Here is a 27,889-nt window from a genome sequence, read left to right on the forward strand (position 1 = left end):
GAGCCAGGTTGTTTGTTTTTAATAATTACATTTAAAAACAGGGATCCTATTTTGAATGGAGGAAGAGCTGAAAGGTCAGTAACGTTGGCCCAGTGCTTCACTCCTGTATACACCAAGTCACAGCACACATATTAATCAGGCCCAAGACATGCAACAAGGAAAAAAGAAAAGAAAAAAATCCAAGTCACCTTATTCCATATTAGTAATTGGTTTCGAAACTCCAACTCAGTTTCAAAATGTGTACACCATGTGTTGTAGAAAGCCCAAAGCCCCTTTGGATGCATGGAACTAGTTGTGCAATTCTTTGGACTCCAGCCCTAGCATCTCAAATTTCAGTTTAATTTCAGTTCAAACTCTATTTTAACAAAATTCAAAGTCCTTTTATACATTGTCTCGGTCACTGTGCCACACACACACACACACACACACACAACAGATGACATCGTGTGGCTACATTTCTTGACCTTTCTGCCCCTTTTTAAAATTAAGTTTCCATGGTCGTCTCCAGTCATATCAACACTCAGAAACCAAAATCATCACATTAAATGGTTACTTTATTACCTACAAAGCTTTTCTAAGCCAAGAAAGCTCAAGTCAATCTCATATAGAGATGGATAATTTTACATGGTAAGGCATTATGATACTTACTTTATGAATTGATAAACACCTAGCCAAGTTATGATGATCGAGGGGGAAAGACGAGCACAGTAATATATAAATGTTAATCAATATTTAAACTCTTAACAACCTTGGCAAAACCCTCCCCTTTCCGACTAGGCAGGTGCCACTGTTTTGACTATACAAAATGTTTTGGAAATCTGTAAGAAAGTTAGACATGGATAGTAAGGAAATACTGGAGGATTTCAAGACAGGTAATGTTTTTAAAAAAAACTATTTTTCTTCAACGTCTTTTTAAAAAGTTTCTGCCACTATAGAAAAAAAGGCATCCTTGTGTGAAACACCCTCCCCCGCGTATATATATATACTGAACAAGTTTTTTGAACTACTTTTAATTTCATTGGTCTGAGTCACTTCCGCTGTCCGGTTCAACTCCATGCTCTTGCACAGGATTGCTTTCTCCATCACTCTGTTTATCCCAGTCTTTCATAGAGGCTCCCATCATGAAGTCATCTCGCAGTATACTCCATGCCGGCCCCTCTTCAGATTTCGGTTGGCCCTGAGAGTTGGAAGGGGAAAGCAGGGGAAGATGAATAAGTGAGGATATCAAGCAATATGTTATTTTCCTTACTTTGACTGTACTAAAGGATCTTGTTAACAATAAAATGTAAAATAAAAATCACTCAAACCCCACTCTACAAACTGTCAACAACCAAGGCCTGCCCAAACAGAAAGCTCTTACAGAGTATGTGGGATAATCTTATAAAGCGTCCTTAGGTGTTAAAACCTTGGAGAGGAAGGACCCTTCAAGAGGAACACCACCAAGACTGCCCATACACCTTTACCATGAAAATTAAAACTAGAACAGCACATCCATTTCTGTGGCATAGGGTTAAACAGATTGCATGCACAGCTTTACTATGGCTCCTCTTCACATTTTTCTGGTTAATATGGGCTCTCTTTCAAGCATGACTGGTGAGGCCACTGGCCTTTTCCAGTGAAATCAGACTGATAATTCTACAGCAGAGCACAAGTGGTGGAAAGCTGACAAGGGACAAACTAGTGGGAGAAAGGAAGAGAAAATGTGAATGATGTGAACTTTAGGATAGACTTGCATGCAGGAGGACCAAGCAGCCTTGAGAGGAGCCCGAGCCACACTTCTCGTACAAGGACATCCTTCATTTCAATGGCACATGACGTACAATCCATCAAGAGGTACTCTATGCTAGGTTGCAAAACATGTACAATGAATCAAGGGGGGGGGCTACCTTAGGTGACAGATTTGGGGCATCATCAAGTTCAAGGGGTCTTCTCTTTAAAGGCTGGTGCTACCATGCTCTTGTGCAGCCACCATTCATTTTGATAGGCATTTCACCCTATGGGTTAATGGATTGAAATTTGTATCTTAAGCCTAGCACCTAATGTGATTGCCCCACCTTGCCTCATCACGGGCCACCTTTGTTCACTGTTAACAGTCCAGCATTAAGACACAAATTACTTGCTCCAAGGTAAGGACAACTCTGCAGAAGTCATCCATCCTCAGAAGGGGTCTGAACTTTATGGAGAAGGGGATCCATTCAGCTGGGCATTCTCTCTTTTCATAAAGGGCTTGGAACTAAGTAAGCTAAGAATCAAGGACGTTCCCACTTGAAATCTCAATTCTGCCATGAATTCTCACTCAGTAGCCTTAGGCAAGTCACTTCCCCACAGCCTCAGCTCCCTAGCTGCACTAGGCAGATAATACATACCTGAAAGCAATGGTTCTCACGCACTGAGCACCAGGACCCACTTTTTAGAATGAGAATCTGTCAGGACCCACCGGAAGTGATGTCATGACCGGAAGTGACATCATCAAGCAGGAACATTTTTCACAATCCTAGGCTGCAATCCTACCCAACTTACTCAGGAGTAAGTTCCATTTACTGTCATTGTTAAAAGAATATACACAGTAGCTTGTTAAAAGTACAGTTCTAACATTTCCCCAAATGCAGTCACATACCAGTCTAATGTATTAAAATTAAAATTTTGAAATGAATGGGGACCCACCTGAAATTGGCTTGCGATCCACCTAGTGGGTACCAACCCACAGTTTGGTAAACACTGCATTAAAGGGTTCTTGTACAGATAAACTTCAACATAATACATGTGAAGCACTTTGCAAACTTCAAAAGCACTACATGCATGTTAAAGGAACTACTGTTCTAATACTTTAAGCTTTGACTCTAGTTTTAAGCACAATCGTCTGGCTCCTAGTATTTGATGCATGAAAAGGTGATAAAATGCTCACCTGCTAATGATCCACTGAGACATACAAACAGGAAGGCCCTGTCAGGACCTGTTGTTTCCCTGTAGCACTTGAGCACATAAGTGATCCTCTCAAAGCAGGCCATTGCCCTATCTTATTGCCAATGCTGTCTAGTCCAGCAGATGCTTCCCAGGGCCACAGAGAGAAATGACACACAGCAGCGGAACCCAGGAACCTCCAATTGGAGTTGCCTCCAATAATGAGGCTTAACTGTAGACTGCATTTTTTTGGTGTTAGAGCATGCTCCTGTTGAGTATACTAACAAGAGATTATTTTGATCTCTGAGAGAAACACAGAGTTTAAGTACTAACCTGAGGACTACAAGCACATGCTTCACTCAATATCTCAACCTACCGCTTGACAGAAAAGCATCATGTTTGAGTCAACAAACTGATTTGGAAATCCTGTCTGTGCAGTATAAAATGTGATGGCTCATGTCAGAGTCACCAGGTGAGAAACTGTGAACTGGCCCAGAGTAATTCCGATTGCGAGGGGATGCTTTATGGTAAATCACCCTATGCCAGATCAAAAGGGCCACAGCAGTCAGATAGAACTTAAAAGGGAAATCTCAGAGCTTCACCTGCTACACCAATTAACGACATCCCAACTAGTAGAGAAGCTGAGGTCAGTGGTCATGATCCCACCCTAGTAACAGGCAACTCATTATACACATAAACTGAAGGATTTTTCCATCGCAATTGACAGAAAGACACAACCCAGTCACTTCCACAGGGCCCAGATGAACACTGAAATGGATAAGTATGAATAGCTAAATCTTTGGATCAGGATAGAAAGCCTTTGGATCATATCTACCCCTTCCAATCAGTAGCACAGCTTTACTGGCCTTCTGTATACAAGGTGCACAAAAATGAGAGATTGGATTCTTCCAAAACCCAGTTTTAAAGCAGCCAGCAATGAATATTAGATTGTGCACCTCTCCCTCAAGGGCTGATGCACAGTCTGCACAGGGAATGGCTTCCTGAAAAAAGTGTCTTTGTGGCAACCCAAACTGCCTCACAGTATCTTTTATTACTCTCAAGATACAGCTTCATTAAGATGTTTCCCGGCATATTACAACCACCGCAAACATGGGTTTAATAAAGGCCTCACACAAACAACACACGTTGACATTTAGCATATCCCGCTACTTGTTAACCAAATCTTCTTTGATGTCAGCAATTATTACCCAGCCCCCAAAGCAAGTCATATGGTGCAAAGCTGCCGCAGGGGGGGAAAAAAAGACAGCGTTCATCTTTGGACAGCGACATAGTGGGAGTTTCTGCCTGGAAACAGCCAGTCTGAAGCAGCATTTAGCAGCGGGTAATCGAGAGAAGGGTGACAAGGAGTTTGATTGTAGCCCTTGCTCCTTGCCAGGTCTTTACTACTGCAGCCAAAAGGCAATGTAACAGCACCACCCTGTGGCTATAACTCAAGCAACACTATAGGAGAGATAGCTGAATCGGTTACCCCAACCCCAAACAGGAGTGACATCGCTTAACAAATTTACTGTGCTATCAAAGAATTTAAAGCTCTGTAGATTTTTTTATTTGATCCTCCCAAGTCTGGTTAAAATAATTTTAGCCACTATAAAGAAACACATCACATAGAAGGGTCCCCTTCTAACCGAATCCCAAATGTTTCTATTAAGATCACCACTGCCTTAAAGGTAGTTGGCAACCTTCAGTCTCGAAAGACTATGGTATCGCGCTCATAATTCTAATTACACAGTATTCAGAAGGTTTTTAGTTCTTCAGGATATGTAAAAGTGTCATTGCATTCCATAGTTTTTTTCTGAAGTGCCCCCTTCTTTGCCTGAACTGGTAATTCTGTTTTTTAATCTTCAGAGGTTATATCACATAGAGCAGAGGTTCCCAAACTCCTACCAGGGAATAGGGAACCTTGTAAGTCCCTAGTGGGGTGGGAGCAAGGAGGGAAGCCCCAATGGCGCTGCAGCAATTGCAGCAACATGGGGTCCCAGCAATATTTAAGTGTACCTGGGGGGTTGCTGAAGCATCCAAGGAGGCTCGCAGCTCTGATTGCCAAACGGAGCTCACTTCCAGTTTGCACAAGTGAGTTTTGTTCGGCAATCGGCACTCTGTGCAGCTGTGCAGAAGAAGCTGTAAGGCACCTGCAAGCCTCCAGGACCCTTGTGGATGCTTCAGCAGCCTCCCGAGTACACTCAAATATTACTGGGAACCCCGCAGTGCCATAATCACTGCAGCACTGACCCTATTACTGGGTCACTCCCCTTAAGGAGGAATGGCCCAGTTTACATGCTCAAAGGTGGGTTATGACCCACAGTTTGAGAACCACTGACATAGAACTTACCTATTTCCTCAGATTTACACAAAGTGAAAAACATGTTTGGTCGAATTTCCTGCACACTTCAAAATGCTGCATGTCAAATTCTTTGTGTTCTTTTCAGAGGGTATTTGCGATAGTATCTTCCACATTTTAGACATTCTTTGATTGTCTACTCTTAAAAACCTGTTTTTACATGATGGCCACTCCTAGTTTAGTATGTTAAGAAGTTAACTATCTGAGCAGAAAACATTGGAACATTGTTATCTATTTCCTGACTCATCCACTCATGAAGACCAGCTACTCTGGAATGTCTTTTGATCAGTTTTTACCATTTCTAAAGTTTTTAATGAGGATCCTCCATTGAAAGACATGGGGGGGGGGAACTCTTATCAAAATTTTCTTTTCCAGAACTAATTTTCTCAATGTAAGACATCTGAAGCATGAGATCACCAATTTCTCCTTTCATAGACTTTTCCATAGCATGCATTTTAAACAATACAAATGTTCCATAATTCCTAATTCTAAGTACCAGATCAAATAAACTTTAAACCTTAAATCTGCTTACCTAAATCGGCTTGGGTGATCTTTCTGTCATTCTAAAAAGTGGGTCCCATGCTAAAAAGTTTGAAAACAACTGTTTTACCCTGTGACCTACCTGCTGCCCTTTAAATGGGCAGGGAAAGTGCTTTTATTCCAACAAGTTTTTAAACACAATTTACTGTGGATTGTTCTGCTTTATCCAAGGGTTGCTAGTATTGTTTTATCTATCTATATATAAATTATAAAACATAAATAATTCTCCTGTCCACAACCACACTGCATCCTGCACTATTACCTACAGTCCCTGATTTTCAGGAGCAGCTGGGGGTGAAAAACAGAGGGAGGAGAGAACAAGGAGGATAGCTAGGGAAGTGCCACTTAAAAGAAAACTCTAAGCCTTTATACTCTGGATAATAACTGGAAACCTGTGTATTCATTTTACCCTATAATTTTCTTTTGCTTCTAATGTGTCCTTAACTTCCTTGTCCTATCTATCCATTTCTTTTCTCTTCATTTTTTCTGTTCTTTACTTTGAAGCTTTGAAGTTTTCTGAAAAAATATTCCAAGTTGGTTGTGCTGTCCCCACCTCACCTCTTCTCCTCTCCTTTATCCTGCTTTTAGAGCTAATTTTAGTTGCCAAATTTTCATACGGTAAGGTCAGTATATATACACACACAGACACACACTTTCGCTGAATCATGATATATTCAAATTTATAAACTAACCTATTTAACTATTTTCAGAGCAGCACTGATCAGCAGCACTGATCAGATCATTGTGGCAATGTAAATGACATTTAAAGTCATTTAAAGACATTGCTTGACATATAAAGTCAACATCTTGAAATACTGAAGAGGATTTTAGGAGAATGAGAGAAGAAAGCTTGTGCAGGTGATCTCCACCACTACCACAGCAGCCCACCTGTCTCCCAAAAACCTGGGATCTCCAAACGGCCAGAGCTCTTCCCAGACAGGATGGTATATGACTAAGAGGGGTGCAGAAGCACAGGAGAATCACATCCCCTTGCTGATAGGACTTTTTTTCATTCACTCAATGGCATTTGGATCTCAATGCCATTATATTTTACATTTACAAATGAAAATCAAATCCTCGTTTCCATAAAAGCAAGAACAAATCACATTTGATACAACAGAAACGTATTCCTTAGTCACTCCAATTTCTAATTTTAGTAAATCATAAATCAGATTAATTAATCAGTCAGTTTCAAAGGATAGTCAGTGGCAAATGATGGAATCACTTCAATATTAAAAATGATCATCAAGCTGGTAATTTAATTCAAAGAAGATTAACTGCTAATAATCAACGCTATATTTACAGTTCAATACATTTCAATCACTGTGTCTAAATTCATCTTTTAAATTCTATAATTTGTAACATTAAATCTAATTCATCAATTAATAAAAATAATATCCTCCATCCCAATTATTCCAACAGTTGAGAATCCAAAAGTACTAGGTCCCATATTGTTTTCCTAAGTGACTCAACAAATATAATTCATCTTGATAAGACCATAAAACTTATTTGTTACTATATTTCTTTAAGCACAACTATCTACAACCTTATGCTTAACAACCAGAGAATTCTGACCATTTAGCCATCCAGACATCTAAAAAAATTCCACCCAAGAAAAGACTATCTGCAAGGATCCATTAACCATTAAAAAGATTCATGCAAAAAAGATCCAAGGACTTACACCCTTACTTCAGTCCCTAGAATCAGGGATGGTCCAAGACCTTCCAGCACCTGAAACAGAGGGTCAAGTGCTGCCTCCTCCTTACCTGCCTCTACTCCTTCCATTCCCTGGATTGGAATAAAGAGAAGGATGGAGTGGAAGAGGAAGCATGGAGGAGAGCATCTCAACACTCTGCCATTCCCCATCAAAACATAGCAAACTGGGCAGGAGACCTAACCTCCCAAGCCAAGCTTTGTGCAGGCCAGATCTGGCCCGCAGTCCACAGGATATGGTCCACAATCTGCCAACCTCTGCTCTACCCTGTCATTCCCTCTTCTCCACACTGCCTCTTCTGCTATACCCTTCACCCTTTTCCAATCCACAAAGTTGGAAGTGGTGACAGCGCAATGGAGGCTAACAGGCAAACTGAGCTGGGCACACATCCCCCCCCCCCCCCAACTTCTTGCCTAAGGAGATGGGCTCATGGATGGAACAGCCCTGACCTTAGAAAAGATCTGTGGTAAAGAATCCTTCTATGTGCAATTCACCACCACCACCTCTGACTGACTGTGTAAAAAAATTCCCAAGAAACTGCCAGGACCCTCCAAGCTGCTCATACTGCCCTGATATATTTGATTCGACTTCTCTCATAGTTCACAGACTTCTTCAGCTTCTCTCTTTGTGATTATGGTGTGAAGGAGAGATAGCATGTATATCTCTGCTACATGGACTAGAACCATAAAACCAAATTGTCAAGATTTATAGATTATTTGAGCCTCATTATTCCTGTGGGTTTAGTTCCAAGCACTCAAGCAGCAAAAACAAAACAACACACTATAGCAAATCAATTAAAAAACAAAGTTTCTTTGCTCAGGAGATTTAAAAACAGCCTTGCTGACCTTTGTGATGAAAGATAAGAGTCATTAAGAAGACAATCCATCAATCCTCCAGCGCTTACAAAGGGCTTCACTCAGCCCCTCCCTTCACCAATGCAAAGTGTGCTCAGGGGGAAGGGAGGGGACCGCTGGAGAGAGAAGGATTGATGGATTGTCAGCCAGCTGCCCTCTCTCTCTCTCTCTCATTAAGGAGGCAATTGTTCAAGGACTGTTCAGTTTTTTAAACTGATTTTAAAGGGATGCATTTTTCCCCTTCTCCAGGGATCAGCACATTCCTTCTCATTTGCAGGGGCCAATCGTGTTGAGTCAAATCCATGTATAAAAAATCTGTGTATAAATAGGCTGGACCTGTACCTCCAGGTACTGTGTACATGCAAGGAGGATACAATTTCCCACATGAAAATGATGTCCCTAAAGAAGGAGCATCTTGCACAAGGTGACCTGTACTAAGAACAGGGATGGGAACGCAAGTCAGGTGACTTAAGTCCAAGTTGTGAAAATCAGCATTTTTTACTTACTAGTGTACACTTGAGTCAGCTACGCTGATGACTTGGGAATTGACTCAAGTCTGAGGCCACTGACTCAGAATTCAGTCCCCAGGCATGCAGACTTGAGTGTGTCTGGGTGTGCTTGCTTACTTTTTTTGCAGCATGATGTGGGACCATCATTCAGACCAGGCAAGCAGCAGGGAAGTGTTAATGTTTGCTTTGGCATCCGCACAGGAGGGGGGAGGCAGGAGCAGGGTCTCTTGTCCATCTCTGAAGGAACTGACGAAGGATGTTCATTGGACGAAGGATGGGCAGTCTGATTTGTTTCTCTGGATGAGGGAGGGCAGAAGGAGGACCCCAAGGGGGTTCTTGCCTTGGAATTGGCTGGAGAAGCCCAAGGAAAAATGAGGTGGGGAAGCAGGGTGTGTGTGTGTGTGGAGGATCATAGCAATCACGCCTTCCAACCGCATGGCTGCTGTGAGCTCCATTGTTACATGGGAGGAGGTAGTCCCATTGAATGACCGGCAAATCGGACTACTTCAGAGAAGAACTGCAAAGGATTGGGTTGTCCTAGTAAGCCTTGCAGCTGCTGCAGGTGACCCTCCTTCCTCTTGCTGCTTCTGACCCTGCTCCTACTCAGTCCATCCCACCCCCTCCTGTCTTGTTTACAGATGGGATGGGGATAGCAGGGGAGTGGTTAAACAGAACTCCAACACACACACACACACACACACACACACACACACACACACACACACACACCCACCCACCCCAGCTGCAGCCAACTCAAGCCATGTCTGACTTGCCCATCCCTGAGAAGCATGGAGGGCCATTTCACACATCACATTTTTCAGCCTTGAAGCTGGCAAAGAGCAAGCTCTGCACAAAATGTTCTGTCTGCTGGCTCCACGGCCATGATTTCTATGCAGGAAAAGCATTAATGCAAGAAACATCCCTGGACCAGTTCTTCTTGAAGGAGTCCATGGAACACAAAAAGGTCCCCAGAAATTTAAAAACAAGCAGTAGTCCAATTAGCCTGCATTTACTTTCTCTTTGCAAGAATGTCTTATCTGCTGCCAGAATCTGACTTCCTGTAGATAAAAACAAACTCACTCCTGGTACCTGCAACATGAGGCAGCTTTCATTCTACCTGATTAAACCAAGGTCTACATTCCTTGACTTCCAAAAAGGTGCATTCCTGAAAAGTCAAAACAATCTGTCTCTCCACAATGTAACGCAGACAGTTATGCCTATTAAAAATTAAAAAGCCATACCAGTAGCATTCTGTGTAGTACAAGTCATAGCAGCAGAACTGGTAAAAGCTATCTATCAGTGTTCAAAATAATGGTATGTGTTTAAAAATACTTATAAATAAACCCTTCGCCCACCCAAAGTCATATTTGATTTGCATGGCCAAAGCAAATTTTATACATACAATGCTGCACCATGCTTAATAGTCTTGCAGAAACAATGGGGACAAAATGACCCAAAGCATGGAATAAAAAGAACAACTCTTTGATTTCAATCTTTCATAACTGAATATTTCCTCATTTTCTCACTCTGCCTTCTTTTGAGGTTTAGTTGCTGCTGATATTTGGGGTTTTTTACTGCATGATTTTTAAACTTATACATTGTAAATTCTCTTGTGCCTAAGGAGAAAGACGGGATACATTTTTAAAAATTAAACATAGCTTAATAATCCCCAGCCCTAATGAGGTCAATTGCCCTGCAATATATTTCATGCCACCATTGCATTGTTTTTTCTTTTTCTTTTTTTTTTTTTTTTTTTTTTTTTTTTTTTTTTTTTGTAAATTGTAGCATGCAATCCTACAGCCTTGGGGTCTGCAATCCCAATTGCATGGAAGGGGAAACTGAAATTGACATGCTCCTGCTGGTTTCATTTTTCTACATACAAAAAAAAAAAATCACTATCATTGACTCCATTATTTGTGTTGTTTTATTTTTGTGCTGCCAAAAGGAAATGCTTAGTAAAGGGTTGGGGGTTTTTTCTTTGCAGCTGGTGTCATGCTCAAGGCAACCCCACCCAAGTTGTTGTTTCTGTAACTTCTTATGACCCTGATGCTGGATAAGTAAAGTAAACTTTTTGTCTACTCCTATTTTAACATGCTGACATTCCCTAAACAAGGAAGTGCTATACACATTTCCAAACTTCAAGATTTCAATAGGGGCTCTGTGGTCATGCCACATTCTAAAGACTATTCCTGTGACAAACAGTGTGCAGAACATAATCCTTTAGAAACAGCAAACCTAAGCACAATTACTTATTCTACTGAAATAATCAAAAGGAGTCTTACAAGTAAACATGTTTTGGATTTGGGGTGCTAATAGCTTTGCACTCATTACCCTGAGGACTCATTCACCAAAACATATTTGGCAGGCTGAGATGCTCAATCAGGAAAATAAAAATAAAGCCAAGACTATGCTCTGAAGACAATAAAATGAGGCACTGTTGAGACATACTTTTCACTGGGTGATGGAATGTATAACATTGGAAAGTTTCCAAACTGTCACCCAATGTGGGGAAAAAACTTTGAGCTGGGTCATCTGGTAATGTGAAGTCTTTATTCCACCTTGTACAGGATTGTACAAACTATAAGGGAGAGAACTCACCTAGGAATTCAATAAACTTTTCAGCACTGCCACCGTCACTGAGGTTTCCAAACCACAGCACCACAGAAAATAAAAAATTCTGATTGCATTAATGCTCTTTGGATGCTAAGCAATCTTGCTTTTTATGAGCAAGACAACAGCTGTCTTCCTCCTCCCAGTGACATGGCTGTAGGAGCCTATAAAGGAAAGCGTGCGCTGACTATAATGCACGCAAACTTTAATGCAATGATTTTCAACTAGTATGCCACAGCACATTGGTGTGCAAGGAATGGCCTGCCGCAGGGATTTGGAGGAATCATATGTTAGTAGGGCCACTGGGCAATGTGAGCCTCCCACCAGCAGTACGGTATGCCTTGTCAATTGTAAAAAAACTGATGGTGTGCCTTGACAATTTTAGCACCTTGTCAGTGTGCCATGAGATTGAAAAATTGCTGTTTTAATGGGTTTTAAATTTAGCTCTTTAGGAATCAGCCATCCACACTTGATAACTTCCTTCTCTGCATACCAACTATGATTAAGAGGAACTTACAGATTATTCTTCTGGTCTGTATACAAAGCTCAGAGATATTCTGCACTTCAGGAAAAAACTCTCTTCTCAGTAAGAATACGCAACTGAAATCTGTCAGTGTATCTTTGGTTTTCCCTTAACACTGATGGGGTGTGAACTTGTTTCATTTTCAAGAGTCCTTTTAACTTTGGTGTCACCATAATGCACAGTAAGAATGTTTCCCATTCCCAAACAAATGAAAATATGACTTTTCTTTCTAATTAATTAAATTCCAAGTTCCTACCTAAGAGGAAAAACATGCCATTCCTTCAAATAGAAGGGCTATTCTGAGTTTTGGTGATACTAACACTGTATTTAGATTTAATCAAAGGCAGATGGTAAATCAACACACACACACACACCCCTGAAAATTCACCCTAAAACTTTCTGAAGCTCTGAAAAATCACAACAGGTACTGCTGGAAAGGGCCACAGCTGCCATAAGGAGAGCATCACCTAAAACGGCAAATTATTTTCAGCAGCAGCCACACAACACAACACATGAACACACTCCACACTCTAAGTTATATTAGTCTCCAAACACAAATGTGAAGAGTGACATACACAGTTGATTATCCACAGTCCCATCAGCAGTTCTTAATCAGAAAGCTTAGCTGCAGATGTTAGAGAGCATTTCCAGTATGCAAACACTACAAACCTGTGTTTACAACACCTGGACCCCATTCTCTCCTGGATAACCTCATCTTTAGCACACAGCAAGTGTTTTATTTCTACCTCTACCTCTTAATTAAGGCAGGACAAACACAGATTTTCATTTTGAGCCCAGCTAGGGGACCACCCAGGGATGGGAACCTCTCTACCATCTTCCTCTAGTCTTTTACTGCTTTTGGTTTTGGTTGCAATGATGGCTGTGCAAATGAACAAATGCTTTGAGCTGACATTCTCTGAGGATTAAGCTCCTGCTAAGTTAATAAAGTTGGGCACTGAAATACCACAGTTAAAGCACTGCAGACACTCATGCACAAGCACACAACAAGCAACCAAGAAAGGGTACTTCATGCCTTAGTCCTAATGAATACTCCCCCCTCCCCTGCTCCCATTTCAAAGATCATGCTGAAGTAAACATACATTGCTTAAAGGAAACAGACAGATAACATACGCAGGATTCACATATACTGTTCTGGTGGTATCGGAGAACACTCACACACACTCTCTACTGAACAAAGGTTGCAACGCCAAACCCCAAGATTTTGGAGCGCTTTCCACTAAAATTAATGAAACTTGCTTCTGATCCAAACGAAAAGGTCCAAGATTGGGTTGTCAAGTCTGGCACCCATGCTTTTCAGCCTACAAAGCTTTACTTCAGAACAGGATACAATTAGGGAGAGGCTGTAGCTCAGTGGAAGATTATCTGCTTCTCATGAAGAAAGCACCAAGTTCAATCCCTGATGTTGCCAGGTAGGATAGAGAAGAATTTATGCATGAAACCTAAGAGTGTCGACAATATTGAGTCAGATGGACCAATGATCCAATTTCTATATGAGGCAGCTTCCTATGTTCACCTTTAAAATGGTCATCACTATACCCGGTAGAAATAAGTACCTATGCAGTCATCATGTAGAAAAAGTTAACTAGCAAATGCAAGTTTTATAGCAGCAATGACACTGGCCTCCTTAACTAATCTATGCCGCTGCTCATCTGTTTGCCAATGGGCAATTGCTGTTTATCCACAGATGAGCAGGCAAGTGGTAGGTACATTGTATCTCTGGATTCATCTGAAGGCAGCTAGCATGCCTGCCTTAGGGTAGGGCCTTAATGAGCCTTTCTGGCCCTTGAACCCAATGAAATTCACAACACTGCCAGACGAGTCTCCTGTGATTCACCATTGGGTACCGAGGTACACCTCAAATTCTGGTCAGAACATATATCAAAATTACTGGGAGGGGGGCTCCATTGTGTTAGCCAGCATTTTTTTCATAACTTATGCCTGCATTATTAAGCTTGAGATGTTTTCAAGAGTAAGCCTCTGTGTAGAACTCCCTCTTTTTTTCTTTCTTTTTTTTTTTTTTTTAAAAAAAGGAGAATGTACTTCTTATTAGGGGAATGTGTGCTGAGCTAGTTAAGAGACTGGCAGTACTAGGGTCTAAATTCTCTGTTCACAAGCCAGGTAGGGTTAATGAAGACTTAATGCTTTGTTGAACATCTTAATCCTGACCTGGAAAGATCAGACCATCTATCGGAAAGAATCCATTTTTATGCTAGCTTAGCCCTTGGCTCCCTAGAGAAGAGCCTGCCAAATCCTGGCCATTCTGTACCAATTCCTAAATGAACCAGTTTGTGATACAGACCATATATAAGGCTTGCAGGGATCATGCTTTGCCAACAAATTCCAAAGCCTGTCAGATCCCTCCAGGTTGGGATTAAGATGCACAACAAAGCATTCCTAAAAGCAGAGAGATAAAAACTGTTTTCCTAATGTGGGTCGCCTCTTGGTGGCTAAGGAGAAAACCTTTTGTGGGGTTAAATGTAGGGGTTTTTTGGGTGGTGGGGCTGGGTTCATAGCTGCCCGATACCCCAAAGCAACAGCACATGTCACAAACTGGCATAATACAACAATATCAAGTTATTGCAATAAGACAGAATGTAAACATTAATGGTAAGCTTGGAAGTACAAGGGACCCTGCTCATAAGAATGTTTCCTCTCAATTAGCATACCCCTCTTTTCACCCTTGCTTTTCGTATATTCATATGATTACTTCTACAGATTGCAAGGGCTGACTCTAAGAACCAGAAATACTTTTAAAGCTTAGCCGATTACTTTTTCATTAACTCCTCTCCTTTAGCAGTATCCCATCGCATCCCAGGGATTTCTGGAAGAATTCTTGTCTGTTCTTCAATTTAAAAGCTTAAGAACACATGGAAGCACATGCTTCCATATGGATGCACACACACAGGTGCTGCCTGCTAAAGCATAACAGCCTCATTCCCAGTCATAACAGTGCATGTGTACCCAGAAGACGGATCCAGTCACATGCCAACCAAACACACTAGAAATGAGCATGAGCAATTCAGTGTCCTGTCTGAGAACAGTGCAGGTCGAGAAAAAATGGACATAACTGAAAGAGTGCGCAAAGGAAAAGTTCCTGCCCAGAATGTCAGCAACCCAAAAATGTGTGCAACAAAGTCGACACTGAATGCTACCTATTCAGAAAAAGAGAACAAGAGGCTTTAAAAAAAACAAAACCAAGTTGTAAGCAAAGTTATTATGGTAAATATAACATGTGCGTGATGGTGTTCCATATGGTATCCAATGTGGCCCTTGGATCAAAAAGTCTGCTCACTCTTTGCCTGAAGCAATGTGTTTTCCTTATCCTAGTGTTTGGATCTGTAAGGAAGAGGAAATTGACCATCTACACCAGTTATTCTCAAACTTGTTGGTCTCTGAAGCCCTTTCCACTACTAATCACTTTCCATTCCTGGTCAGGGAGCCCTAGGCTCAGAGAAGCACATACTGAGAAACAATTATCTTCAGTCAAAATCCAGTTCGGTTTTGCATAAGAGAGTCCTAAGAATTCAAGAGTTCTCCAAGTCACTGCATTTGCTATCTATTAGAATGCAAGTTATTCACAACAGCTGGAGGATCCAAATGATTTTGAGTCCTAAGAGTTCAAGAGTTCTCCAAGTCACTGCATTTGCTATCTATTAGAATGCAACAGTTATTCACAACAGCTGGAGGATCCAAACGATTTTGCAGCCTTTCAACATTTTCATCCTTAATGCAAAAATTCTGGCGATGACACCAAGTTGAGCAGGAAAATCTTTGAGATGATCATGATCACAGGAATCATTAAAGTTATGGTTAAATGTCAAGTCAACATTCAAAAAAGAAAAGAATTTGTTGCTCTCGTGTTTCTGGAGATCTATCAAGCAGTCTTAATTGGATTAGGTATTAGGATGTCAATGCATTATGCATGTATAAGATCAAAAGATATGCATCACATGTTGCTCAAGAGGCACCTCCCTGTACCTGTTTTAGACAGTGCTTTGTTCTAAGCTACCTTGGCAGGAATACTTGGGGAAAATAAGGTCACAACGGAGCTTCCTCCCAGAATATTACAACCAAATATTCCAATATGTATAGATAAAGAATACACAATACAGAAACTCCCTGAACATGTTACAAACTCATTAGGTGTCAGGGGACTGTGCATAAGTTGTTTTTTACAAAGTACAGTAGTGCCCATCTCTGTTGCTGTAGTTGTCAGTTTCTCACTCAACCTTTCAGATTGTCTCCTGGGGCTGTCAGGGCTGCTCCTTTTTTCTCATAACGTTGTCAGTTTCACTGCAGCCACTGAAAATGCTCCTGAGCAGCTTCTGTACTTGGCAGCATTGGCTGCAAACTGGAATTTGGGGCCCCAAGTATTTGTATGTAAGTTGAATTTTCATTAAGTAGGGAAGCTTCTGTATATGCATATGGACCAATCTCTAGTTCAGTCATATGCATATTACAGTAATAATCAACTATTTTATCTCATTATGCTTTTTTAGTTATATGTTTCTACGGTTCAGTCTTCCTATACTGCTAAACAAATACTCAGTCACCATATGAAAAAATAATGCAACATGGACAAGTACAGAGGACTTCCAGTGAGCGGACAAGCAATTAGGGTACTTAGAGCAACGTGTACATATGAATAAGAGTCTATACCAGCAATTTTCAACCTTTTTCATCTCACGGCACACTGACTAAGCACTAAAATTGCCAAGGCACACCATCAAGTTTTTGACAATTGACAAGGTACACCACGCTGCCAGTGGAGAACTCATATCCCCCATTGGCCCTACTAATAAATGACCTTCCCCCAAATTCCTGTGGCACACCTGTGGACCACTCATGGCACACAAATGTGCCATGGCACAGTGGTTGAAAATGGCTGGTCTATACTGTTCTCCTTGGCACACATACCACCTCCCACTATTCTCTCTCCTTTGACCAGTTCCGCCAGTCCCCACCCCAGAAGTTGGTATTTAGTGAACCGATAGCCAGAAAAGGGTCAGTATTTTTGGCAAGGCAAACTGATGTCCTAATGTTTGCCTATGCGGGGGGGGGGGTTATATATTTATTTGCATGTGTTGATTTTAAAATGTGTTAGACAGTAAATTAAAATAGGCAGGGAAAAAATGAATAAAGCATGAGAACTACTTCCGAGAAAAGCTGTGCTCAAAATAATGGAACTCAACACTCTTTGAACATAAATGCTTAATCTCCTCACCTCTCCCCACCATAAATAGTGTGACAAAAAGACAGTCTTCTCCTCCAAGCAGGTTTTCCAGATAAGGAAGATGGGAAGTGGGTAAGGGAGTCCACAAGATCCTATCCAGAAACAAATATTATGTACATTGGGGGGGGGGGGGATATTACACAAGTCAGCAAGTTCGGCAAGGATTAAGAAATACTTTGATAAACCGTTAATGATATGAAAGGCAAAGCCCTTGGACCCCATTCAAAAAAATAATTACTCCCATCTGGCACACAAACTCTGGAAAAGGACTACAGTTTTAAAGTAGTATGAGCAAATAAACTAGAAACCAAACCAGAGATTCTCATGTTAGTTGTACAAGGCAGTAATTGATGGGAGAACCCACTAGCTGGAGAATATGTACAAGCATGCTATAGCTAGATCTGTGTGTGCTGAATAAAGAGGTGATACAGTACATTTGCTTCACTTCAGACTAAAAGCGAATGAAATTACTTCTCTTCCCCATATGCTAGTTTTTGATTTGCAGGAGATCTCTTATGCAGAAGAGTATGCAGTCTGCAGTATAGTCTACAACAATGTAACACTCATTTCGCTGCACATGTAGAACCAAAGCAAACTTTGAGAGCAACCAACCACTACTGGATCAAAAGACTCACAAACACAACAAAGCAAAGGGGAGGTGCCACATGACCTTCCTAGGAAGTTGTCTTGCCACAGTACTAAATATTATTCACCGTTTCCCAGCATAAAGTCCCTAGCATGGCATACTTCAACCAAAGATACAACTCACAGGCACAACTGAGATGGGGCATTTTAGACTAGAAGGCTCAGAGTCAAATCCTGACTATGTGAGGGGGCTTATTTTTGTTAGGAATTTGTATCCATAACTTCAGCATTCTGCTTCCACTCTGCAGTCTCCAAGTTTGTTGCCACTTTCCATTTCTGATACAATTGTGGTCTGAACTCTGTGGTACAGGGAGTAGAGGCATGGCTGACCCTGCCTCAGAAGACAAGCAGACCTCCTGGACCGCTACACCACACTTAAGGGTTCACTCTCAAACAATTTTGAGTTTGACAGTTTAAAAACAAAAGGACAGTGACAAACTTATGAAAGCAGTTAGCCATATGTTTACATCACTTTTCTGTTTGTGTGAGAATGCACAAGTGGGGTACACTTTTGGCTCTGAGCTTGGTCTTACAATACTGCTGTTGTACACGAGGCCAAGGGAGATTACACGTTCCACAGTTTCCTTTGGCAGCACCACAATCCAGATTTTCAAAACACAACTCTAACAAATAATACTTCTATTGCAGAAAAATTACGCTTCTACCTTTCACAGCCCTGACTTTAGATGCATTAACAGCTTTTATCACATTGGTGTGGAAATTGTTATACTGAAGGGCAGTATATACCTTTATGAAATAAAAATAAAATACTTATGAAGAAAGGCAATAAATATTTAACACATGTTCCAGAAATACCTCCTTTCCCAAATATTTGTGTTCAGTGGTCGAGGCCCTGTGCAATGCCGAACACTTTGAGAGATGAATTTAACACAGTAATCAAAGTCAAAGAGTAGGAACAAAATAAAACGAAGACAGCCTTGACCAGAAGCAGAACAGGGAAAGTCCCAAAGGGTTGGTTCAATTGAACACTGGGTGAGGATTAGAGCTGCAGCAAGTGGAAACTAGAGAAGAAAGTGGTGGAAAATATCCAAGAACTAGAAATTACAGAAGGGCAAATTTTGCCTGAAGTATGTATGATCTAAAATTCAGGATTTCATGCCCCCCCCCCCACTCCAGTTTTAAAACATCATTCATATAAAGCAAAAGAGAAGATCAAATGTCAAGCCTGGAAAGTTGACAGAAGCTCCTGATATCCAAAACTGATTTTCTGAAATACTTGTTGGGGGGGGGGCAGAGAAAAATCTACACATCAGACACCCAACTCATACATTTTATCATGAGTTACCACGAATCAAGCAGGAGACTTCTCAATTCTATTCTTTATGGTTCTTTACAATGCAGTAGAAACAAGAAGTTTAACACAGTTTAATGTACTGATGTACAATTTAACATAGTTAAGTCTTATGCTGGCATCAGATTTGTTTCTCAGTTTTGAACATAGGATATGATGCCAGGTGAACATGTAAAGCCACTAGCATATTGCCTTAGCAATTTATGCAATATACTTCCACAGGATGTCATTTGTGTACATTCACCATTCAACTACAGCATATGTACAAAATCTCTCAAGTTTTCACCCAAAGGTTTATGAACAGAATGTTTGTTCATGTCTTTCTATCCCAATATCCTGCCAATATGGTGCCTGAAGCACCATAGACCCTGGTCTGGGTCTCAGGTTACTTCCTGAATGGAGGCCAACTTTGTCCTCCATTACCTTAGAAAGGTCAATGATTCAAGATAGCAATGGGATAGCAATGCTATCCTGGGATAGCAATGCTATGCCACTTCCTTGTGACACCCCCTTCTACTTTCTTCAGTGCTATCAACCTCAGCAGCCTCATTAAGCCTCTTAGTGGTGAGGCTGGATCTACTGGCAGCTGAAGAGACAACCCCCTGATCACAGAGTTAGCTATGCAACACACCCTATGTCAGCCTAAAGTTTGACTGTGCCAAGAGATCACAAGCAGCAAGGATCATTGCTCACTGAGTGCTGCTCTTTCAACACCAGTTTGTTGTTGTTCTAATTTCTCAGCCTTTGAAATCAAGCTAGCTGGACAAATTTAAGAAGAAATGAAACAGCCAGAGACAGTCTAAGTTACTCTTATTACCTAATAAATTTTTAAAATACTTTAATCGTACACTTGTGTGAAATTTAGAGGGTTCTTCATGCCATGGAGTGTTTCGGCATGCATCCCAAAAGCACACTAAACAAAGAACACATGACAAACTGTTGTCTTCCAACTGATTAAAGTATTTCTTGCTGGCAAAGGAAAGCGCTTAGTTAACTCTAGTGGCTCAGGGCCAAAAGAAGTATTCCACCCACAACTGAGCACAAAGTTCAAGCATGAACACAAATATGCATTATAAAACATGCAGCTTCTGAAATTCTAGAGACTCAAGCGCTAGATCCTTCTCTTTAGAATCTGACTGATCTGTCCTTGTATGACTTGTTAAATACATTTCCCTTGGAAGAAATTCTGTGTCGGCAACAGCTTAGTAACCATGCTCACACTCAGGTAATGAAAGGAAAACAGCTCCATGCTTCGCTTTCAATGAAATCAAAACAAAGCAAACAGTCATCCTAATTCAACTCACTGTACTCAACAATTTCACTGAGAGCTGCTCTAAAGTCCATGCAGTTCACAGAGAATGGCAAGTGCCAGATGAAGCATAGCAAGGACAGACTTTTATAAAACAATAACTTTCCCAGCCTGTCATTTCAAAGTACAGTAGCCTAATGCTCAGAACATAAGCAGCCTTATTGGTCGATGTCAATTACCTGCTGGTCAAGTTTCCAAAATGAGAGGTAGCACTCCTGGCTGTGACCACACAATGTTGAGTTCAGGAGTGCAAAAGCAAAGCACATGCTCTTACCACTGAGCCACAGCCCCTCACCAAGAAAAAGATCACTGGCGGAATCTGCAGCTCTGGATTTCTCTCTTTTTCTCCAGCACTCTCCATTGTGACCCTAACTCCAATTCTATAACTGTTTCCCAGAATAATCAAACTGCCCAGGACTGAACTACACCAACAATTAAGGCAGAAAGAGGAAAGTTCATCTGAGATAGTTAGCAGAACTGAATATGTTCATCCATTGTTCATCACAACCAAATATCCAGAAATTTGCCAGATCAAGACCCCTACTTGTAACTCCTATAAGAAACATTATTTAATACAGAGTTTCCATAACTTCATCTGACATTAAAGCAACAGTTGCTGAAGAAAAACCAAACCAACCAGTTATCTGTTTTGTCCTGGACAGTTGATTAAGATGATCTGAATGCCACATACTAGAAAAGCACTCCATAAGTTAAATGTGCATTGCACACACACAACTCTACAGGATATTTCAACTCCCACTCTATAATTTTTGTGTCTGTTCACACATTTTTCCCTGCCAAAAAAGTGGTTCAGAACATCCTTGGTATTCACTCACGTGTGAAACATCCTTGTACCTTCTACAGACCAATAATGGAGAAACCCGACATACACAGGACATGTCTCATCACAGAATTGCCCATCCAAGGACATTTCGAAATGCTCATGTGAGCCGAAAAGACATTACTCAAGTGTGTAAATTGAACCACCTGCTTCACCACACAGAAGCAATGCCTACCTGTTTGTTTTTCAGAGACTTCCTGGCTACATTTTGCTCCACTTCTGTTCCATCCATCCCTCTTAGTACATTGATGAAGTCTCTCTTTGAAACAGAGGATATCAGTTTAGCCCGTTTTCTCTCAGAACTCCCTGCCTCTTTCATCTTCTCATCAACATTTCTTTGGTGCTTCCGAACAGCATTAAATAACTGGACAACTCCCCTGGAAAATAAAAGAAAAAATAAGTAGTATCCATGAACTGTTACCAAAAAACAAACAAAAAAACAAGATTACAGCTATTTATATGTCAGTGTGGGAACTCAGCCAGGGCACATGAGGTGGGCAACGAGGTAGAGTAACGTCATGAGTAAGTATAAACTAAATGATTTTTTTGAAGGTATTGAACAGATATAATTCAGAAGACAAATGGACTTTAAAAGGTGCAAAAATGCTGTGCATAGAATAGGCACAAAATTTATGCAACCATGGCCTACAATTCTTGAAGGTAACAACTTACACAGCTTCAACCGTAGTGGACATTATACAGCAAATCCAGTTCACACAATCCTACAGTTTATGCTCCTATCCCATTGTGTCATATTGAGATACCTAATTAAAGCCAATAAAAGCCTCCCAATGCCTTATAAGGCATTAAAAATGTCATTTCCAGTTTCACAGAAAAACCAGAAGTGACTTTTCCCACTGTTGGGCTTGGTCTGAGCCTAGTAGAGGCCACCCACAGCCTTTGCTGGGCTCTGAGGACCCTCCAGAGGCGTTTGCCCATATCCGTGGTTCCACTTAACCACAGGAGGGGGGTTCCATGGATACGGGGGCACACCTATATTTACTTTATTCAGAAGTAAACCCATTGTGTTCAGTAAGACTTACGCTGTAATCCTATCAACCATTTCAACTGGAATAAAGGATCTTTTACTACACACTGCAATAACTCCAGTACACAACCACCTGGAGAACACAGCGTCAATCAGCTGTTCAAACAAGGCCAGCTGCAACCATTTCCATCATGCAATCATAAAAGTTATGCCCCACACTAAACTCTGTTCATCGGCTCAAGGAACCAAGTAGATAATTACAGGGCAAACAGGAAAATTCTCACACAAGATACGGTACACTCTGGAAGATTCATCCACTGACTCACCACACATACCGAATCAAAGTTCAGAGGCAACTTTTTAAGACAAGCCTCAGTAGAGGTAAGGATGTCAAAATAGGTCCACTGACAGGATCAAGAGAAAGCACTGGTGATGTGTTATACTAGAGCCATGTGGTTCAACATTAAGTTAAATGCAAGACAGTAATCTGACCACAAGAACAGCAAGATTTGGCGAAAGCACTTTAGAGAAATACAAAGAGTGGGAGATATGATTGATCTGTATATCTTTTAAGGATGGAACTGACCAAACAATGAGCTCAGGCCCAGGACTCCTGCTGGGTGAACACTTAACACGTTATAGTCTTGTCCAAATTTTATGCTTTCATAAGACTTCTGAAATCTTTTGTTGAACTTGATACTGTACAAGACCAAACCAAGTATAAATCATTTGACTCCCACGAGTCACTTCTTAAGAGTTCTACTTGATTAGAAGCAGATTACTCAGGCATGCCTTTAGATCTGTTTTCAAAAGCCCAAATGCACAGACTTACCTCGTGGCAATTCTCTGAAGGTTTCTCTCAGAGTCTCTGTCTTTGGCAACATCTGGCTTCACTCTGCACATCATTTCCCACTCCCGCTTTTTATCAAGCTGCATCATAAATATTGTTATGTGAAAGAGCATTAGGCATTTTAAAAATGCAGCATACATCTCGGATATTTGGTAAGAAAGCGAAGTTGATAAATCACTTAAGACAACATTAGGAGAGGATGGGGGAACACACCTCCTCTTAACATTACTTCTCTAGCACTAGGCAAGATGTATGAAGGTCACTGGGATGAATTCCCACATAATGGACCTTCCAGTGAATCTTTCCCATTGCATTTGTACCAACAGGTCTTCAAGCAGTTTCTTGCTAGAAAAGATGGGTATGAAGTACTTAACATGGACTTATCTGCCAAGCAATTCCTTTCCTTAAATAGACAGTTTAATCTTGTATTCTGTTGCTTGCCCAGGCAAGGAGTTATTTATTCTGAGCTAGAAACTTGCTTGACTCACTTCTTCAACAACATGGCACCTAAGTGGAGTCATAATCAATTTATTCTGGGCTAAATAATTTTTGTTTTTAACTACACCAATCTTGCAGATAAGAGGCCTTGCTGCAAATAAACTGAAAAAAAATATAGTCAAGTTTACAGAACTGAGAGGTAAAAGGGTATCTGATGAGGTCATGGAGTCATACAGTGTCAGTCTATATATTTGGAAGTTTTCTTCTGCTTCTGGGAAAGGTTTGGATGGTTGTTCTACTGGGAATAATTCCAAGTCTAAAAAATTATAGCCATCTGAACTGAAATGTCTGGTCACAGATTGCGCAAACTTTTTTGCTACTGTTGCAATAAGGGGCTTGCAATTTCTGAAACAGGTACAAAGATCTATCATCTATTTCTCCCTTAACACACTATTCATGGCATGCAAGTGATTGCACTTTGGGATGCTTATTACATAACTGGACTTAACAGACCATCATTCTGTTTAATGTATCTCTCTCGCCGGTCACTCTTCTTTTGTAGATGATGCTTCCCCAAGATAAGTACAGATGATTTAATGAATAGATTCACTATGATGCAATCAATGACCAATAATGGTTTATTTTATTTCAGCTCTCACTAATAATTTGTGAGACTTATGGAGGCTAGAGGAAAGCAGTGAAGGAAGTTTGCTGATGGCAGCTAGTTCACAACAACATACAAAAGCTAAGGGGTAGCTCTTCTTAATCACAAAGTGACAGATTTTCACCCAGCATCCACCACAAAAGGGACATATTTTTACACATCATATTCCTTTTTATTGTATTCCTCACCTACATCCAGGATGGTTTTCCTGGAGAGAATAGATGTCCTGCACATATTAATCAATGACATGAAGATAACCTTCATGCAAAAAGGTGCTCATTACACTTATGCATTAATTTGAGGAATTTTTTTGTTCTTGAAGATACAATCAATTCTGGGGGTCAAGCTGCACATTCTTGATATGTTTAGGACAGGGTGGCCCAACACATGGCCTACAGGCCACATGTGGCTCCTGAGGCCCTTTATAGCTGCCCCGAAAGCTTAGCCTTCTCCTTTGGAAAAGTTGGAACAGTGCGGCAGGGAGAATGAAAAGCCCCACCACACCAAATGACTTCAGCAGGCTCAGAACATGGAAGTAATGTCATCACAACACTGCCAATTACTTTTGGGTCAGTCCACCTGGGAGTCACACAACGGTCATGCGTACCCCAGCTGCTGAAAGTTGAACTGGCCTGGTTTAAGATGTCAGCCATTGCTAACTAAGTGTGAACATCAATGGGCCTAGTACAAATCCATAACTATCTTGCTTTGCTTGAGGGTGAAAAGACCACACACTTTAGAGGGTGCTAATGCACACAGATTTTTGATTAGAAAATAGAGGACATGTAGTTCTCAAGTTCTAGCAAACTTCTTTTGTCACTGAATGTCACCTGGGCCCAGCCCCGGTGGCCAGGGTTTCCTCAGGAGCAGGGGTCTCCTCATGGGTAGGGGCCTCCTCAGGGGTAAGTCACAAGTGCTGCCAGGACTGGGCCCCCAGGCAGGGCATCTCCCCGGGAGTAGGGCCCAGGGCCTCCTGGGAGCATCAAACAGCTGGAAAGGGTGGGGCCGGCTAAGCCAGACACTGGCTTCATAAGCAGCCTAGGGGGAGCAGTAGCGCCGGAGGGAAGGTCAGAGGGAGTAGGAAACTCAGACTTATTCTGCCAGTCCATGACCCGAAAGGGAACTTGACTGCCTCAGTCCTTGAGAGAGTGAGCCGGGACTGGGAGTCCCCAGATCTGGGACCTAACTGGGCCCCTGGAGTGACCTCAGAAGCAAGGCCACAGGCCTGAGGACTCCCAGACAACTCTCCCCAACACTGGCCAGCTGATCGAGGTCCAAACACTGAGGTACCTGGGGTCCTCCTGAGGACATCTGGGCTGACCCCAAACACCAGTGCTGCAGGTGACCAACCTCTGGGGAACCCATATCCGGGGGCAACAGGCACCAGCCGGGGAACTCCGCCTGGAACCTCGAGGGGTCAGGAAGGGTCAGGGAACTATCCTAATGTGCACCGATGGCACAAGTCTATGTAAGCCAAAATGGCGTGTGACGTAACAGGTCCCACGAATGTTAAACATCTGACTCAAGTAAACTGCCTGTGCAAAGCGACCGTGTCTGTCTCCTGTCCTTCTCTCAGTCAACGGCCGCCCATCAACAGGGTAAGCCCCTCGCGTTCGGTCGCACACCAGGGGGTGGGGTCTTCGCCCGCTATGGACATTACACTGATTCATGATATTTTCAAGATGTGCTTAAACATTAATATGTTTAAATATGAAACATTAAATATTAATAAAAATATTAAATATATTTAAATACGTATGAAACATATCATGAAAATATCACTGCAAGATGGATGGTTTACTGGTGGGCTCCTAAGAATGACTTGAACAGATTTGCCCATAAATATATTTGAAGGGCAAACTGTGACTGGTTAGACTCCATGTTACAACTTTATGTATACTCAGAAGGCAGGCCTGATCAGACAACAAACCTACTGGGAGCAGTTGCGTAGCCGCCACAGTCTGATAAGCGCATGCTGCTATTAGAATAAGACACTAAAATGTACATTAAAGCTTATGCCCAGTTATTTATGGACAAACTTAAATAACCTTTCAGACTGGAAATTATTTTTTAAAAAAGCCATCCGATCCCAAACAACAAAAGAAAATTGTTGGCTAAGCAGTCTGAATGTATGCAACTGAATGCAGCTGTTAGTCGTTTCTCAAATTGTATCTTAAAAATTAACCAATATTTTAATAATGTATGCCAGTCAGAGTACCCCTTAGGTGCAGCATTCACATCATATACTAACTGCAAATGTCTTTTGCATTTTAAATGTGAACTGGAGTTTATGCTGAACACAGAGGGAAGAAGCAATTTCTGCTACTGAGAGAGGCTGATTTAGTGAGTTTCAAAAAAGATACAAAGGACTACAGTACTAGATAGAAAGGAGAGACCATATGGCCATCTGGCTTAGAATATCTGAAGTGTTCTCCATTTTAAAATAAAGTTTATTTTAAAGATAAGACTCACTTTGGACAAGTGGGACAAGGTCAGGTGCTACCGCTAGGCCAAACTGACACACCTGACAACATATATGGTCAAATGGAAACTAAACTAATCCTTCTCAACTGTGTTTTCAGCCCTTTTCAATAACCACAATATACCCTGACTTTTCTTTCACCCAATTTAGCAAATCAGCTTTTCTTAAAGCAACTGAATATTAAGTTAACATTGTTCTAGTTCTCTTAATACTAAGCCTATGTTATCAACAGTCTTTTTTTTTATTAAGGACATTACATAGAACTCTCTCTCTCTCTATAATACAAGAGAGAGTGCTAGGAATTCATGGATTTATGAACATACTCTGGCCTCGGATCAAACAACTAACCCTATTTTAGCTTTCCATCAGCATGGAATCAATAAAAAGCAAGCTGTTTTAAGTTTATCGCATAGTGAACAAATCAGTTTACCATCGAACAGGCTACCACCCATTTGTGGTGCACCACATACTTATCTGATAAAACCAGACTTAGAAAGCAAACTAGGACCCACTGGATTCTATACTGCAGCCTGACTTATTCAGACCTCGTCCTGGACACTGAACAAACTAGATGAAACAGGGCAGCCACTAGAGTCTGGTAACACACACTACTGTTAGAATAAGGCATGCAAATGTACTAATGTACAATTAAACCAGAATTCATGAGGTTCAGGTTGAGTAAACTGGCCAATACCAAAGAATGCTGGCTTAGGGCCCAATCCTGTGGTCTGTGCTGCGCCTCTGCAGCGCGGACCATAGTCGCAAACGTGCCTAAGGCACATTTGTAGGGCTTACTGCCGGCTCCCACCAGAGCTGGCTCAGCTCCGGCCAGCGCTGAGCCACTGCACGGCGGGCACCCACATTCTGCGGCTCGGTGGTGCCTGCGACCACAGGGCTGTGGAACGGGAAATGGGGACGGGGGCGTTCCAGGGAGGGGGGAGGCCAGCGTGATGCAGGAAGGGGGGCATGCCAGAGGCATGCCTGGGGGCGGGCAGGAGGAGAATGAACCCCGGAGCTCTGTTTCGTAGGATCCTAGGCGCTCATGAAGGCTGCGTGCCTTACACGAGCGCCTTTACTTTAGCGGCACCCAAAAGGT

General features: G+C 41.6%; 1 protein-coding gene across 1 annotated transcript in view; it reads right to left on the reverse strand.

The window, feature by feature from the left end:
- Nucleotides 1-481: 481 nt before the first annotated feature.
- Nucleotides 482-27,889, reverse strand: part of RRP15 (ribosomal RNA processing 15 homolog) — a 34,041-nt gene continuing 6,633 nt past the window's right edge. The window contains exons 3-5 of the mRNA XM_066611706.1: nucleotides 23,192-23,289; nucleotides 21,547-21,748; nucleotides 482-1,177 (exon numbers count right to left, since the gene is read on the reverse strand). Coding sequence (XP_066467803.1) covers nucleotides 1,016-1,177; nucleotides 21,547-21,748; nucleotides 23,192-23,289 — 462 coding nt within the window. The 3' untranslated portion in view covers nucleotides 482-1,015. The remainder of the gene's footprint in view (nucleotides 1,178-21,546; nucleotides 21,749-23,191; nucleotides 23,290-27,889) is intronic.

Source organism: Tiliqua scincoides, chromosome 1, assembly GCF_035046505.1.
Source record: "Tiliqua scincoides isolate rTilSci1 chromosome 1, rTilSci1.hap2, whole genome shotgun sequence".
NCBI lineage: Eukaryota > Metazoa > Chordata > Lepidosauria > Squamata > Scincidae > Tiliqua > Tiliqua scincoides.